The sequence below is a fragment of the Dryobates pubescens genome, chromosome 32 (assembly GCF_014839835.1).
Source record: "Dryobates pubescens isolate bDryPub1 chromosome 32, bDryPub1.pri, whole genome shotgun sequence".
NCBI classification, from domain to species: Eukaryota; Metazoa; Chordata; class Aves; order Piciformes; family Picidae; genus Dryobates; species Dryobates pubescens.
The window spans coordinates 7,710,550-7,728,170 of NC_071643.1; the positions used below are offsets into that span (position 1 = coordinate 7,710,550).

Below are 17,621 nucleotides of genomic sequence, written 5' to 3' on the forward strand. Positions count from 1 at the left end.
TTACCAAGATCCTCACATTGGGTCCAGATTGGTTTGGGGCGGGGAACACAAACAATAACCAAACAGATGAACTTCCAGCTCCATACCTAGAAGGCCTCATAAATATCTGAACATCCTACAGAGGTGCTTGGTTGGTTTCACAAAAACATATCTGCATGACAGTTTCTCCAGCACACCTGTGAATAAACCAGGTTATGTTCCATTTCTAATGTTATCCCACACCAAGACAGGCCTCACCATCTCCTACATCAGGCTGCAGGGAGGGTTACTCAGCAGCACTGCAACTCTTGTACTGAACTTGTCTGCTTTGGATAAACATAAGCATTGAAGCATAAATATTTACCTCTGATATCATCCTTAGTCCATCTTTACCTAAATGAATTATATTTATCACTCATTTATAAACAGCTACAAGATGAAAATAATAGTTTTAAAGAAGTTACTCCTACCTCAAATTATCTTCTTCCTATTGCAGAGTTTAGATTCTCCCTGTCAAAAACTTGTTACCTACATTTTGCTCTAGAAAACCTATCTATACTCTATGCCAGGTGTGAATACACAACATTTAAAACAAATACAACAAAAAAACCCTTAGTTTCTAATAGTTTAGCTACCAAAACCTGTACATCTGAGACAGCTTATGTTACAGGGAAAATAAATTAAAATACAAATAATAAACTGTGTATTTCTAAACCAGATTCTTTATAATGTAATACAAACAGATATAAGGTGCATTCTTTTCTCATTATCAATGCAGCTATTCAATACTCACACTAGGAAGTCTTTATAGTACACATGCATCCTCTGTGTTTTCAGTATTCCAGCTCATCTCTCAGTTCTCATTAGCACAAGGAATTCTCCACTTAATTCTCACATTTGCAATAATTTATATGATCTTATAACAAAGTCTCCCATCAGGAAAAAAAACCCAGAACATTTGTTTCTAATTAAATATGCATGGGTTTCCAAAGACCTTTTAAGATCCTACTTCTGAAAATGTTCCCTCTTAGGCTATATACAACAGAAGATTTTCCCCAGCACATTTACAAAATGCTAACAACATAAAACCTGTCGACACACAAGTGCCATAGCAGGCCACCACCCGGCACTCTGGGCGTGTATTTAAGCACAGCTTTTGCATTTAGAAACAATCTGCAGCAGGCCCTTTTATGTTTTTATTACAATCTCCCCATACCTTCAAGTATAAATACTGAACCCCCCTCATTTCTCATACCTCTGCCCCAACAGAAAGGCTGCATGAGAAGAGATCACCATGAAGGGGTTTAAAGCCACATCAACACCTAACACACAGAAGAGACGAAGAGAAGCGAAAGCCTAACATGAAGTTAAACAGCCTCCTGATTCCAAAATATTAGAAATAAAATATGTAGTAATATTTTTTTTCCCTACCACTTTAAAGATCCACAAGAGGACATAAATTCAATAAAATAATGTAAAGTCTGTCATTTTGGAATAAAAATCAATCTTAGAAAACAGCAGTGTACTGTAAGTTGCAATTACTGTGCCTATACTGAACAAAGGAGTCACAGAGCTTCAGGCTTGCTGTCCTTTTATTGTTCCCCATGCCTGCCATGGCTATGGCTTGTTACTGATACATCATATATATATATATATTCACATACACATGATGCATCTGTGCAGAGGCCCCTTTTTTAAAAATGAACAAAATACTGGGTGTCACAAATATTCCCTGCAATTAAAATGGAGAAACAGGAAGCAAAGATTCACTTGCAAAGCTTATCATGGTAGGTGACCACACTTCAATTGATATCGTTAGATCTCGTGGTAGGAAAGAAAACCTATCCACTGGATCCAAAGGGTGTCTTTATTCTGGAGAGTCAAACCAGTCAGAACAGGAACAAAGCTATGACTAAACTGAAAGATTGAAGCACCATAGTGTGTCTGAAATACACAGTACTTCCAAACAGACTATGAATTCCTCTAGAGAGCTGCATCACCAACGGGGCAAGAAAACAACACCTTAATTTTCTGTTCAGATTTTATTTGAAATCTAATTCAAATTGTCAAGCTACAAAAAAGGGGGGAACATTTTGAGTTATTTCTGCTATGTCACAACATTCTAAAACAAAATAGCACTACTGCCAGCAGATCAGTTACACACATTTCTGATGAAACTTCTAAACACAAAAATGTTTCTTTTGGGCAATAGTCACGATGAAGGTATTTTGTACAATATAAAACAATGACAGGTCTACAGATGCTGATACTCATGAGTATACACGTGCATTCACAAAAAGAAAAAAAACCAAACAACCCAACCAACCAAACAAAAAGAACAATTTAAAAAATCAGGAATGCTTTTTTGTTTTTTAACAGACTGTTCAGGCACAAAAACAAAACCGCATTTCCAGTAAGTGACAGCATCATAAAAAATATTAACATCGTCAGTGTTTGCTTTTCTTTGACTTCTTGTGAGATCTGTGAGGAGAGCGGGACTGAGACCTGGACTTTTTCCCTGACTTTTTAGGGGATCTGGATCGTGACCTTCTTGATCTTTTGGGTGTCCTGGAGCCAGACGGTGACCTTCAAAAGATAAAATTATGTCAAATACTGATTGAGAATATCAACTTTTTCTGTACTTACTTGACATTCATTTACTGAACTAAAAGAGGTGAAAAATATTTTTCCCTAGTAAAGGGAAGTGACAGAACAGTATCTTGCTTTTAAGAAAAAGACCATTTTGCAGTGTGAGGTTTTTAATATATTTTGGCCTTTAGTGCTCAGAATCCACAAAAAAACCAACAGCAGCTCATGTCCTTCTTAAACCAGCACAAGGAAATCACAACATTCCACATATGCCTCAACCACCCCAGCCCTTGTATTAATAGCAGTCTATAGCCACATAGAAAAGAACACAACTGAAAATTCATCTTGGATTCTGTTAGGCTGAAATTTTTGTTTCTTATCAAACATGTTAAACCCCGCAGAAAAAGAACACACACCAAATAAACTTTGTCATCTAACCTACATAGAATACATAGAATAAACCAGGTTGGAAGAGACCTTCAAGATCATCGCGTCCAACCCATCAACCAATCCAACACCACCCAAACAACTAACCCATGGCACCAAGCACCCCATCAAGTCTTCTCCTGCAAACCTCCAGTGATGGCAACTCCACCACCTCCCCAGGCTATCATCTAAACTGTCAAGTTAACTCTAAAAAAAACCCAACCAAACAAACCTCAAATCCTTTTTTACTTCTATTTGAAGTCATAACATACAGAACAAGAATCTGATTGTCTGAAGCATCTTGTATCACTAAAGATATTCTACACCTCTAAAAAATGGAAGCTGAAAAGCTTTGAGCTACAGAAGCATCAATATAGTAATAAAATCTCACCCCAAGTTTGACATTTACACGAAACACATTGTTTGTGTCAGTCTGGAAATTAAGAAATAGTGACTTCAGAAGCAAAACCCCACAAGCTACATCTAATGTTTTTTCATTGTTCTTTCATTACAAAAACAAACCACAGGCGAGGAGTCCCACGTAAGCACTATAATTCTAAGTTCTAGGGGCTGCAGAAGATTTGTCCTTTGAAAATAACAAGCTAGTAAAGCAGCAAGCTGCTTTGGTTTAAAGCAGCGTTTCTCAATATTATCAGTAAACAGGTAAACAAGAACATAGAAGTGAAGAGTCTTGAGCTATCAAGGCAGGAGGCTGTATACATTTCAAACACCACACATCCAAAGATACTACCCAGGAAGATGCAATACAGTCCATTATGATGTAAAACACTTGTGTATCAAATGTGCTTTGCTAGAAATCACACAAACAAACAAAACCAACAAAAACACACCAATGTGCTTAACTTTCCTACAACCTGGAACAGAGGAAATACCAGCCTACCTTTTGGCTTTCTTGCTGGCATCTCTGGGAGAATCTTTGTGTGACGACCGAGAACGAGAACTCTCTTTGTGGGAGCGTTCGGAGCGTTCGGAGCGTTCCGACTTCGGTGACGGAGATTTCGCTCGTCTGCTGCCACTGCTGCGAGAGGGGCTGGGGGAAGCACTGTGTCGTCTTTTCCTTTGGAAAGAAAGCAAGTACAGTTACACACCCACGCAGAGACACACAGAGAAGGGGAAATGTGTATTAAGAAAACAGATTCCTTCCTGTAGGTGTTTCCTTTTGTCAGTCTAACATTAGATCCTTTAAAGTCATTACAAAATAGTGCGGGTTTTTTTAATAAAGTTCAATATGTACACCAGATTTCTCTAGTTGAGAAAAAAAATATCAAGGCCTGTGACTCATCTTTGTTGCACTGTAAAAATATTCTATCATAGTATCCTGAGAAGCCAGGCATTTTACCACATCTACACTGAATGCCATGCAAGAGTTTGGCTATACAATATCAGACGATCATAAATCAGCTAGGCTAAAACTAGCCAGTTCGAAGAACTTTCACTGTAAGATGAATAACATTTGAGTCACCACAAATAATTTCTGGTATGGCTTAAGTATGATTTTCTGACTAATACACTACAGTGAATTTACTGCTAAAACCCATTGAATTACGCCCTGTTTTCAACTGGTCGTTGCTTTCCCGTGTTTTCTCAGGGCCTAAATGAGCCAAAAGGGGATTCTGTTCAGAAGGGGCAAGATTAAAATGACAATTCTTTTACAACTTTGAAGCATGTTTTAACATCCAAAACTCACATTTTTTTGTGGTTGTTTTTAGGTGTAGGTTTTTCTGTTTGGCTGGTTTTGTGGTTTTCTTTTAAAATAAGATGTGTAACAATTTCAAGGCTGCGACTCTACACAAAGATACTAACTGTGAAGTTTCTCCTCCCATCCACTTGATTCCAAAGGAAGTGTGGCAGTTTGGGCTGGGTGCCTCTTGCTGCTGCCACATAAGATACAGCTCCAGTGTCCCAGGTGTCCAGCCCAGTGGGTAGATACAGGAAATATCGTATTTCATTCCCATAATGTCCTGCTCCCTATATAAATCCATCTGCAAGGTCTCACACTTCCTCTTTCTTCCCTCATCTGCTCCCGTGGGAGATGCTCCCTGTCTGGTAATGGAAGGGGAGTTATCTCAAGGCCTCTTAGGTCTGGCTAGGCCTAAGGCCAAGAGGAGAAGGGGGAAGTGCAATCTCAGATCTGGACAGCTGAGATTAGCCTAACAGTGGAGGGGGAGAAGAAAGAGCCCTGGGGGTTTTGGGTGTACCCTCAGGTAGAGAGAAAGGGAATGCTGGGATGCTTCTGGGTGTGCTGTCAGGGACTATGCTTTGGGATCTTTTTTGTCACTGTGCTTGTAGCTTTCTGTAAAACACTCACTGCTTTTCCATTTAAACTTTCCATCACTTCTGCAATCTGTTTGTGTGAGTCTCATCATTTTTCTGCCCCAGTGGGAGGCAAGGGAGGATCTGCCTTCAAACTCCCACAGAAAGACATACCTCTCTTTTCTTGTTGGTGTACATTCCTCCTTTTCCTTCTTATCTTTGGACCTGGTTTCAGATTTTTCCTTGTCCTTTTTGTCTCTGTCCCGCTCTCTTTCCAACTCTTTTTCTTTCTCCTAAATTATTAGAAGCATTAGAAGTGTGACTAACTATTAAGTGAAACCAATCAAGCTAATCACAAGCAGCTAAAAAGCAGTGAGCACTGAAGAAATACAGCATATAAACTGGGAAAGGAACCAATGGTCACACCTTGCTTGCTTTTCAGATCTTTAGTACTGCTTTGTGCACAGCAAAAATCTTTGTTGTAACACAAACACTGGCAAACCCATGGAAGATGTCACCCTATGTGAGCAAGTCTGAATATTTAATTAGAAAGGGACAGTCTTACATTTTACACATTTCAGGGAAGCATTACTGCTGTAATAGATTTCCTAAACTAAACTAAACCTGAAAGAATACCAGGAACTTCTTTCTGCTTAAAATATACATATTTACTTTCACTGAGCCAGACTGAAAACTGAAAAAAACACCCTCTTAACTATAAAACAAAACAGGAGTCTACAGTAACATCTAGTTTGCAAATATTGGTCCACTTCTATATGCCAACAGGACCATTTTTAAAGAAAATAGATACCCTGAGTACATCTCAATTGTCTGTGAAGCAGAAAATCTGATATACAAAAATAAACCTAAACTATCAGTGAAGTCTGAACACAGAGATGTACTTTCAGTACTGACAGAGAATTCCTCCCATGGCAAAAACCAAGAATGCATGTATTTTTGCACACTCCATAGCGAAGACAAGGAAGGGGTGATTTAGCCAAATGACAGGAAGAAGGGCAAGGGAAATATAAAAAGACAGAAAAAGGAAGAGGAGGATAAGAAACAGCAGGACAATTATACTAATCTAGACTCTCAGTTTCATTACATGAAAGACTTAGCAGTAAAGTTTTAGCGTCCCTTATACCTAGTATTGCAAACTACTGTTGAGATTCCACTGAAATCAATGGCCTCTTAAGATGTGCCTAGCTGAGTTGATAACATGACTGATAATTTGATCTTAATAAATAGGAACAAACAGTATTTTAAGTAGCTCTAAATTCCTAGTCTCTTCACACTACGCAACAGTACTAGGAAAATTACTCTTGGAAAGCTTATTCTATACATATTAGTTCAAAAAACCCAACAACTACGACCAGCCACTAAGACTGTGGGAAATTCAATCAGAACCAGTATTATGCTATTATTACACAGACTAACTGGCATTAAAACAAAAGATAAAATTATTCCCTTAACATCAGGCTTATTATTGTTTTCAGTAATCTGTTCTAATCATCATTAAATATTTCTTTATCGTTGAAGGGGAAAGTAAAGTAATTACTAAAACTCTGAAGTACTGCAAGTCAGTTGAACTAGTTCACCACACAGCATCTAAAAAAAGCTACTGGGATTAAGATTTCTGGGGTTCTTTTTAAGCTACTGTCTAATCTAACTAAACATTCTGTGCTTACTGTACAAATCACTTCCTTCTCCAATGACAGAAAACACTGAACAAGTGCTAAGTTTTAGCACACAACTACATTTAAAAGACTTAATTGCTAACATCAACCTCCAAGTATGTAAAACTCCTTCAGGGATCAGCTTTCTGAATTTTACAAGTCTCTTTCTTTGAAGTACTGTGCAAAATTACTGCAGTGAATGAGTCAGATACTGAGTATCAAGTAATGCAAAGCACAATTGACAGACCTGGTGAAAACTACCTATTTATACTTAGCTTCCAAGAAACTGCATGGGTATCTAATTTCATCATTGAGCTGTCAGTGTGAAATCACATTACAGAAGCAACTGTTACTTTCTCTAAAGGCAGTGTCCAAACAAGTTCCTTGTTCTTTTATTATGTTTCAAAGATTCAAGATCATATGACACCACATACATGACGTTAATTTTCAAAGCCACTCTGAGTACACAGTCCAGAGAGGTCTATTAAAAAAGGGCAATGGTACAGAATTATTCACTTTTGGGTGACAGTATGAGCTGGAATTATCCAGGAAATCTTAAGACACTGGAGAATGGTAAGCACATATGCTAGAAGCCTTTAGCACAACAGATCAATTACTACAAGCAAAATGAAAAATGTGATGAACATCTTCAACTGACATTTCTCCCTTTCCATTCCCACACTTATCAGTTTGTTTCATGTAAGCAAACACTTCTGTGTGATCCAGAAGTGACCTCTCTGAGGCTTCAATGCAGTCTACTAATACCCATCTGTACAGTGTGAAGTACTACATTACTTTGATTTAACAGACAGATTTATTTATTGTGTAGAAAGCACTTGAACTTAAGACATGCAGTTTGACATTACAGCATAATTTGAACAAGAACCATATGTCGTTATACTTAATGCCACCGAGTATTTGATGAACTCAATATAAGCCTATCACAGAATCAGAGCCAAACATAAAGAACATTTCTTACCCTCTGAAGCAGCTTGTCTCTATAGTGTTCAACCTGTTCCTGAAAACTCTGGCCTGGTTTCTTGGGTCTTTTCCCAGACTCTAACTCATCCTGAAACTTCATCACCTTAAGCTGTGAAAATAATACTGACCATTAGGTTATTCGGCTTATTATCCAGTTAGGCAGGTGGCTGAAAACAAAATTCCCATGATTTATGATCTGTGTTCTTCATTCTTTCTGTAAGTTTGTGCACAAAGAGATACTAACTTAGTCTAAATTGGATCAACACAACAGAACCAGATACTCGTCTGCACGCACCTGCAGGGTGTTACAAACATGGCAAGAACTAAAACAAAGGAATGCTTTTCTCATTCTCATAAGTTCATTGTGAGAACACTGACCCTTGTATTTCTTAGACAGTTATCTATTTTCTCTTTCAAAATGAGATAATTTACTAAGTGTGTCTTAATATATTGTTCAACTTGGCTCCTCCAAATTTTCCTTCAGAAACTGCCTTTTACCCATTTAACTCTAAATATTAAATTCAAATGACTGGCATAATGAGCAGAGTGGCTGATTTGAAACAAGTCATTTTTACTAACATAATACTCTCTCATGTGCTATCAAGCTTAGCAACAAAATTCAGTAATCTACAATTTAGTCACTAAGTTAAGCCAAGGTCAGATTTTTTTTCCATGTGGATTTTTGTTCTAGATACACTAAAACCGTTCTGCAGGGTGATTCACATCCTAAAACTTCACTCTCATCTATCATTTGTCCATTCTTTATTCTTACTGACCTAGCCTTTTACAAACAATCCTCCAGGGTTTTTGGATGAGGAGGTGTCTCTTTTGGGGGGAGTGAGATAGAGTTTAGTACTAAGTCATTTGTATTTGTCATCACCCTTCCAAATGTTTGTGCTCTGACCCTCCTGTATTTCCTGGTTTAGTGCCCTACCTGCACAGTCCTATATATGAGCAGATTTTTTCCAATGCTTGAGGTTTTTAGTGAACACAAAAAGATATTTTCCTCTTTAGAGACATTTAACTTTTCCACACTGAAAACACACCAAGGAAAAGACTTTGCAAGTGTGTCTGAATATCTGAAAGGATTCTTATTCTTCAAGTCCTCAAATCCCTAGTGTGAATTAAGTACATTAAAAAATTAAAAATCAAATCCTAAAGGTTTTTTCTCCCCTCTCAAAAGCATCAGGCCAGGCAAGACATGAAGATGCTATATAATCTAATCCTGCAATTACTGACTGAGCAAAAAAGAAAGGCATTACAACAATCTAACCAGAAGAACAACTATGCTAAGATGTAAAATCCAGGCAAGAAGAGCATGACTTCGAACAGGATCCTCTTCCATAGACGGAGAAGTTTACCACAGTAAATTTCTGCCAGATGTTCAGCTTACCTCCCTCATTTCCAGACTGTGCTTTACCTATGGTTGAGCAATTTCGCTATTTAGTTACAATTCAACCAGTTAAATAGCCAGCAGCCAATCAAAACCTGACGCTGGCATTTGTCACATACCACTCCATCTCCCCTAAAGGTGTTTTTGTTTTCAAATGCAGAAGTGTCAAAAGCAGGAATACCTCTTGGAACCACATATTCACTGCCACCCTGTACCACCTGTTCTGGTAAGAACTCAGGACTGCATTCTCTACAATCATATCAACTCCAAGGCCATTATTTGCTTAGCACATTCAGTACTGAACAGAAGGAATACAGAGGAGGCTTAGCTGATCAGAAGGCCTCTTGGGCTGTCATGCCCCTATGACTTCTACTTTGTTTGCCCAACTACATCACCCAAAGAAAGAGGATAACAAAAACCACATACACACAAAACTACATAAAGCTGCCAACCAAAATATCAAAACCCAAACACACCAACACAAAACTCCATCCTTACAAGATTTTATTTCTTTACATTTCTAGCCAAAGCTGTGACACTATCTCTGTTTAACCATATTTTGAAAGCAAGGAAGTATGAGCCTATAGCTCACAGTAACCCAAAATGAAGGAAAACTAGGAAACTTGATCAGGAAGCTTTACTTGCTAAACTAATCCAGACACAAAGAAATGCTGAACTTCAGCAGCCTGTCTTACATGCTTTAAAAACTGTTCATGGTTGCCTAATGTTCTGCTGATACCAAGTCCATACACAGTTGTCCACAGCGAGGACTTTTTAAGCTGAGATTATGGCTTTTTAACCTGAGATTATTCCAGAATTTCACAGCCTCAGAATTTAAATGGCCAGATTCAAACACAACTTATTTAAGACATATTAGCTGCATACTACATGCTATGCTTAACTAGGAAACTAATCACCAGATGCCTGATGAACGACAGGAATTTCTGCTTGACACATAACTGCACTCAAATCAAGACTGATTACAGGCAGGACAGCATCAAAGCAGAGCAAAGTGGTTTGTTTCTTCTTAAAACAGACTTGCCCCAACAAAAGCTGCAACAAGACCTAGACTTTGCCAGAAGCAGAGAAAAATATTTCTTCAAAAGCTTGCTTTCTCCAGCAAATGTATGAGCAGTAGAATTTCTGCAGCTACCATATTATCAACAACAGATGACAGCGATACTGATGCACACATGCCAAGTATCTCTTCAGCCATAACACTTCAGGCACACTCAATAACCCTCACAGGATGCCATGTGTCTGGAAGCTAAGCAATTCCTCACTTTTGTTTTTGTGTAAAACAGAAGTAGACTCAAAGTCTTAAAATAGACCACAATCTGCTAAATTAAGACAGTAATTATCTTCTAAAGAGCAACTGCTATAAATAGGAAAACTATTGGTAAAGCAAGAACCAAGTTGTCTCATCTGTTGTTATTAAGCTACGATAAGTAAGCTGTTTAATTGGGTATCTTGCTGTTTTGCAATGGCCTCAAATGAACCAGGTACTGAAGCCTCCAGACTGTGAAGACCAAAGGGTTATATTGTTCTAGTCATGATCACAAGCCTCAGATAGCTCCTATGACTTGATGAGCAAATACACAAAAGAGAGTATTTTACACACTAAGCACCGTAACCCAGAGAAACAAAGAATGGAAACTCCACGGAACTTCAGTTTCTCAGCAAAGGCACACAGGGCCTGAAATCCAGAACAGGATGTATGCTTTGGATACAGCTGCTCAAGCACAGGAAGGACATGGACATGTTGGAGCAGGTCCAGAGGAGGGCCACTGAAAGTCAGAGGGCTGGAAAATCTCTCCTATGAAGAAAGGTTGAAACTATTACAGAATCCCAGAATGTTAGAGGCTGGAAGTTGTATCACAGAAACATTAAGATTGGAGAAGACCCTTGGGATCACAAAGTCCAACTGATAACCCTACTCTACAAGGTTCACCCCTAAACCATATCCTCAAGCACCACATCCAAATGACTGTTAAATACATTCAGGGTTGATGACTCAACCACCTCCCTGGGCAGCACATTCCAACACCTGACCACTCTTTCTGTGAAAAAAAAAATTTCCTGATGTCCAGTCTAAACCTACCCAGCCACAGCTTGAGGCCATTCCCTCTTGTTCTATCACTAATTACCTGTGAAAAGAGATGAGCAGCAGCCTCTCCACAACATCCTTTCAGGTACTTGTAGAGAGCAATGAGGTCTCCCCTCAGCCTCCTCTTTTTCAAACTGAACAACCCCATCTCCTTCAGTCACTCTACATAACATTTATTCTCCAAGTCTTTCCCCAGCTTCATTGCCCTCCTCTGCACTCAATCCAGTACCTCGACATCTCTCTTGTACTGAGGTGTCCAAAACTGAACACAATACTCGAGGTGTGGCCTCACCAGAGCTGAGTACAAGGGGACAATCACCTCCCTACTCCTGCTAGACACAGGAGTATCCAAGCCAGGATGCCATTGGCTTTCTTGGCCACCCAGGCACACAACTTCATCATATTCAGCTGCTTGTCAATTAGAACCCCCAAGTTCCTTTCTGCCAGACAGCTTTCCACAAACTCACAAACTGTTAGGAGCAGGAAAGGACCTTGAGGGATTGTCCAGTACAACCCCCATGCCAGAGCAGGGTCACCTATACCAGGCCACACAGGAACCTATCCAGGCAGGTCTTGAATATTTCCAGAGAGGAAGACTCCACAACTGCCCTGGGCAGCCTGTTCCAGTGTTCTGTCACCCTCACAGCAAAGTAACGCTTCCTCCCGTTTCCATGGAACATCCTATGCTCCAACATCCACCCACTGCCCCTTGTCCTGTCATTGGGCATCACCAATCACAGCCTGGCTCCATCCTCTTGGCACTCACTCCTTATGTATTTATAAACATTAATGAGGTTACTCCTTAGTCTCCTCTTCTCCAAGCTGAAGAGCCCCAGCTCCTTCAGCCTTTCCTTGCAAGGAAGATGCTCCACTCCCTTATTCATTTTCATGGCTCTGAGCTGGACTCACTCAAGCAGTTCCTTGTCCGTCTTGAACTGAAGGGCCCAGAACTGGACACAATATTCCAGATGTGGCCGCACCAGGGCAGAGAAGAGGGAGAACCTCTCTCAACCTACTGACCACACCCTTTCTAATACAACCCAGGATACCATTTGGCCTTCTTGGACACCAGCACATTGCTGGCTCATGGTCAACCTCCCATCCACTAGGACCCCTAGGTCTTTTCCCCTTCACTGCTCTCAAGCAGGTCACTGAAGACTGGAAAGACTAATACAGTCAGACTGACAGGTCTATAATTTCCCACATCCTTCCTTCTACCTTTCTTGTAGATAGGTGTTACAGTTGCCACCCTCCAGTCCATTTGCACCTTCCCAGTTAGCCAGCACTTCAGGTAAATAACGGAAAGTAGCTTGGCAAGCACATCTGCCAACTCCTTCAGCGCCCTTGGGTGTACCCTTGGGTGTAGCCCATACCGTCCCATGGACTTGTGTGCATTTAAGTGGCATAGCAGATCATTGGCCACTTCCTCATAGTGACCTCATTCTGACTCCCCTCTGTGACTCCTAGGTCATGGGGCTGGGTGTCCAGGGAACTGCTGGTCTCAGCAGCAGTTGATAGTCTGATGGCCACACCAGATTGGGGATTCTCTTAGAAATGCTCCTAACTGCTGAGAGCTGCTCTCCCGCATGGAGCCCTTGGACCTGTGTCAGAGTTTCTCACTCCATTCCACTCCCCCCACTCACCGTGAATTGGCATCAGTAAGACTGCCCTTTGCCTGAAATGTCAGGAGGTGTTCAGTTCCAAAAACTCTTCCAAGGACACACAACACAAAGGTTAAAAGTGGAAAGAGGATTTTATTTTTGTTTTTCTTAACCTGCTTCAGACTTGATGCCTGGGCTCGAGTGGTGCCTTGGAGGTGCAAGAGCAGCAGCAAGAACCAAGCCATGAGGGTCCACAGAAGCCATGACGAAAGAATGTGCTCAATGCTACAGAGGAAAGGAAGCAGCTCCAGGGGAACTCACGAAGCTTCCCCGTCCTAGGAGCGTAGAAAGCTTTCTCCCCCCGGATGCGGGGCACAGGAGGCCATCTCCACGGTGCCTGAGCACAGCAGCAGCAAAGAACCAAGCCAAAAGGGCCCAGGGGAGCGCTGACAAGGGGCTGTGCTCAGTGCTACAGAGGAAGAGAAACAACTCCTGAGGAACCCAAGGAGCTTCCCCGGCTGCGGAGTCAGGAAAGTTTCCTCTCCCCGGATGCGGGGCCCGAGAGGTCATCTCTGTGGTGCATGGAGCAGCAAGAACTGAGCCAGAAGGCCCCAGAGAAGCCCTGACAAAAGACTGTGCCCAATGCTACAGAGGAAAGGAAGCAGCTCCAGGGGAACCCAAGAAGCTTCCCCGTCCTAGGAGCGTAGAAAGCTTTCTCCCCCCGGATGCAGGGCATGAGAGGCCATCTCCATGGTGCCTGAGCACAGCAGCAGCAAAGAACCGAGCCAAAAGGGCCCAGGGGAGCGCTGACAAGGGGCTGTGCTCAGTGCTACAGAGGAAAAGAAACAACCCCTGAGGAACCCAAGGAGCTTCCCCGGCTGCGGAGTCAAGAAAGTTTCCTCTCCCCGGATGCGGGGCCCGAGAGGCCATCTTCATGGTGCATGGAGCAGCAAGAACTGAGCCTAAAGTGCCCAGAGAAGCCCTGACAAAAGACTGCGCTCAGTGCTACAGAGGAAAGGAAGCAGCTCCAGGGGAACCCAAGAAGCTTCCCCGTCCTAGGAGCATAGAAAGCTTTCTCCCCCCGGATGCGGGGCACAGGAGGCCATCTCCACGGTGCCTGAGCACAGCAGCAGCAAAGAACCGAGCCAAAAGGGCCCAGGGGAGCGCTGACAAGGGGCTGTGCTCAGTGCTACAGAGGAAGAGAAACAACCCCTGAGGAACCCAAGGAGCTTCCCCGGCTGCGGAGTCAGGAAAGTTTCCTCTCCCCGGATGCGGGGCCCGAGAGGTCATCTCTGTGGTGCATGAGCAGCAGCATGAACCTAGCCAAGAAGAACCAGAGGAGGCTGACAAGGGGATGTGCTCAATGCTACAGAGGAAAGGAAGCAGCTCCAGGGGAACCCAAGAAGCTTCCCCGTCCTGGGAGTAAAGACATTTTCCTCCCCCCGGATGCGGGGCACGAGAGGCCACCTTTGTGGAAGCACAAAGCAGGCTCCTGGCCACAATGGCCCAAAGGAGGCCTGGCCAGGGACCATGCTCTGCGCTGCAGAGGAAGGTAAAAAAACCCCACAGGCATTTACTAGCCCACTCGGGGGAAAAAAGCCTTCCTCCCCCCAGCTGCAGGGCACGAGAGGCCATCTTCGTGGTGCATGAGCAGCAGGCAGGGACCCAGCCAAGGGGAATCAGAGGAGCCTTGACAAGTGGTCATGCTCAGTGCTGCAGAGGAAGGCAAAAAACCCCCGGGGACCAGGGCCAATCTGCCCCGGGGGAAAAAATTCCTTCCTGACCCCAGCAGTGGCGATCGGCTACTCCCTGAGCATGTGAGCAGGACCTGCTTCCTCCTCCCACAGGCTGGTCACGCCTCCCAAGAGATGCCCAAGCTCTGCTCTCCCTCACCCTGGAGCCATCTCAGGTATTTCTGAGAGTGGCCAAATGCCCCCAGCCTGATTTAACCTCGAGGGCAGGAATCTTTTCCTGTGCCTGGCAGGACACCAGTGGGTGCTCCAAAGCACTGGATACCCTGGCAACTTCTCTGCATCCCATTTCTTACAGCTGCTGGCTCCAGAAGGGATGCTCTGCAGTGCTCCTCAAAGCTGAAAAATCCTGATTCCCTCAGGCACCTCCAGAAACTGGCAGTTCTTCTCATCTTCAGCAGCCTAGTCTAGCTTCTGGCCTTCCTCCCTCAGCCCTCACCAACTACTTCCACTGGTTCCTCAAGGGCCTCCTCTGGGATGTCTCTGTGCTGCTCCCAGGTCAGGGTCTGGCAGCAGGCACAGGAGGACGCTCCCTTTTATACTGTCTGGGGCACTGGCACTGCCGTGTTACCGTTGCCAGGTGATGGCATTGTGCCATCAGGGTGATGTGCCCCCCATGCACAGCTCCGCCCACTGGCATCTCACCTACCTCCCCTCTGCTCACCACCCTTCAGAGGAAGCCTTTGGGGTGCTGTTCCTGAGGCAGTCCCTATGCCTAGGAAGCTTGTCCCTGCCCTTTGGTGGCCCACTCCTGAGCACCCCTCATGCATCCTCTGCCACTTGGATCTCAAGTACAGATTTTGTGCTGTTTCTCCCCTCTCTCATGGCGCTCAGAGACCACACCTATTACCTGGCACCAGAGCTTAACACCCATGGGGCCACTGTGGGCCTGTGAGTAAGCAGACATCCCTCAAATACTGAGAGAGCGTGTGATGGGCTCCACACAGGTTAAAGCCAGCATGTTGTTCCAGAAAGTAAGCAGCTGTTCAGCCTGGAGAAGGCTTCTGGGGGACCCTCTTGTGGCATTTTAGTACTTAATGGGGGCCTCACAGAAAGATGAGGGTAGTGTTTTTAGTAGGACCTCTTGTGAGAGGACAAGAGGAGATGGTTTTAAACTAAGAGAGGAGATTCAGACTAGCTATAAAGAAAGGGGTTTTTTTACAATGAGGGTAGGGAAACACTAGCACAGGCTGCCCAGAGAGCTGGCAGATGCCCCATCCCTGGAAACATCCAAGGTCAGGTTGGGATAGGGCTCTAAGGAGCCTGACCTATTTGAAGGTGTCCCTGCTCACTTCAGGGAGGTTGGCCTAGATGACCTTCAAAGGTCTCTTCCAACTCAACTCGTTCTGTAGTGGATATGAAATTCTGAGAGTGAATGCTTTAAAAGTAGTACAGGGAGTACTTTCCTGTCAAACTTGAGGATACATTTTGAAATTTAAGTACTTCTACATAATGTCTGAGGTGTTAGGAAAACAACAACAAAAAACCACTGCCCTTTTCAAGTGACTTCAAGTGTGAAACTCTGATGGTAATTTAATTACCATAAAGAACAAAGATGGTGCACTTGAAAATCTCAAATATTTACCACTAAAATTGTTACAGATAGAACAATTTGCAGCACTTGTGCTTGTGTAGAACTTACAATGGTTAAACTAAATCACTTCTTAATCAGCCTCCACAACTGCCAAGGCAACATCTATAAACCAGATACTCAGTCTGACAGGCGCCCTTTCCATAACTGCTACAATCATTATTACAGCAAAATGAAAACTAGCTTCACTTGTACTTTCAGCAGTCAGTCATTATGTATTTCCTACTGAACTACTGCCACTACAAGTCAAGTCAGTCATAAATCCCATTTAGCTTTTCTCAAATTCAGAATTAACTCACAAATGGTTATGCATCCTGCACTTTCAAAGTGCTATAAAGCCAAGAGGTTTCTAAGTGCTTAGTTATAGTCCATTAATTTTAATAACCTGCATTATTAAACAGGAGCATATCTGGGAGAAACAATAGTTGTAACATATTAAAATAATATTGCTTGTACATTTTAGAAGAGTATTATGGGAGTTTGCTAGCATCTGATTTTAGCTAACATTATAGCATGAACAGGTAGACAGCCACAATTCTACCTTCAAAACATTACCCAAATTATAATCTGTCACTTGGAGATGCTACAACTGCAACAAGTAGTTTTGCAGTGCCTTAATATCATTTTAATGCACTGACCAGGAGGTGTAACAATTCTAATATTCAGTATGGGCTTTAATACTGAATACAAACTGGGAAATGGCATGTAATTTTAAACCTGGTTTTGTATGGCACTGTATTGCTGAAAGGCTACACTGCTGGACAAAGCTCATGCTAAATTCAAGGTACCTTCTCAGTCAGTCACAGGCTCAGAGGTCAGCAGGAAGACCCAAGAAACTGTACTCAACCACCTTGACAGCTATGCTAATATCTATGCTTGGAGAAAGAATAAAAGTAGTAATCCTTCTGAAGTGCATGTAGGTTTTCAATTAAAATGCCCCATTTCCAGGACTACCTGGTTTAGTTGCATCTATTTTGTTTAATGGCTAACACAGTGAAAAGAGCAACTTTTAAATGCAATAAAATATGGACACTTCAAGGCAAGAGACATGAGAGAACAAGAAAGGCACAGGACTAAGGCCACATCCAAAAGGCACTCCCCAGTTGCCAAGAGGAGGAAAGCATGGAGGAATCCAAGCAATCTGAGGTTATCAATGATACTTCAAAAGGACACTGGAAAAGACAAGTAGTTCTCAGTGTGCACTATCCCTTGATATGATTTTTCATTTTTTTCCTGTGTTGCTTTAAAAGCCA

The 17,621-nt window shown here is 42.5% G+C and overlaps 1 protein-coding gene across 7 annotated transcripts in view; it reads right to left on the bottom strand.

Annotated features, from left to right (window-relative positions):
- Positions 1-1,417: 1,417 nt before the first annotated feature.
- U2SURP (U2 snRNP associated SURP domain containing) overlaps positions 1,418-17,621 on the bottom strand; it is a 47,774-nt gene continuing 31,570 nt past the window's right edge. For 2 of the 7 annotated variants that reach the window (XM_054175522.1, XM_054175521.1), the window contains exons 25-28: positions 7,924-8,034; positions 5,443-5,561; positions 3,896-4,072; positions 1,420-2,565 (exon numbers count right to left, since the gene is read on the bottom strand). In XM_054175522.1, the coding sequence (XP_054031497.1) occupies positions 2,427-2,565; positions 3,896-4,072; positions 5,443-5,561; positions 7,924-8,034 (546 nt within the window). In that variant the 3' untranslated portion in view covers positions 1,420-2,426. Of the gene's footprint in view, positions 2,566-3,895; positions 4,073-5,442; positions 5,562-7,923; positions 8,035-17,621 lie in introns of all 7 variants that reach the window. The other 5 variants (XM_054175524.1, XM_054175523.1, XM_054175526.1 and 2 more) reach the window with 3 other exon arrangements.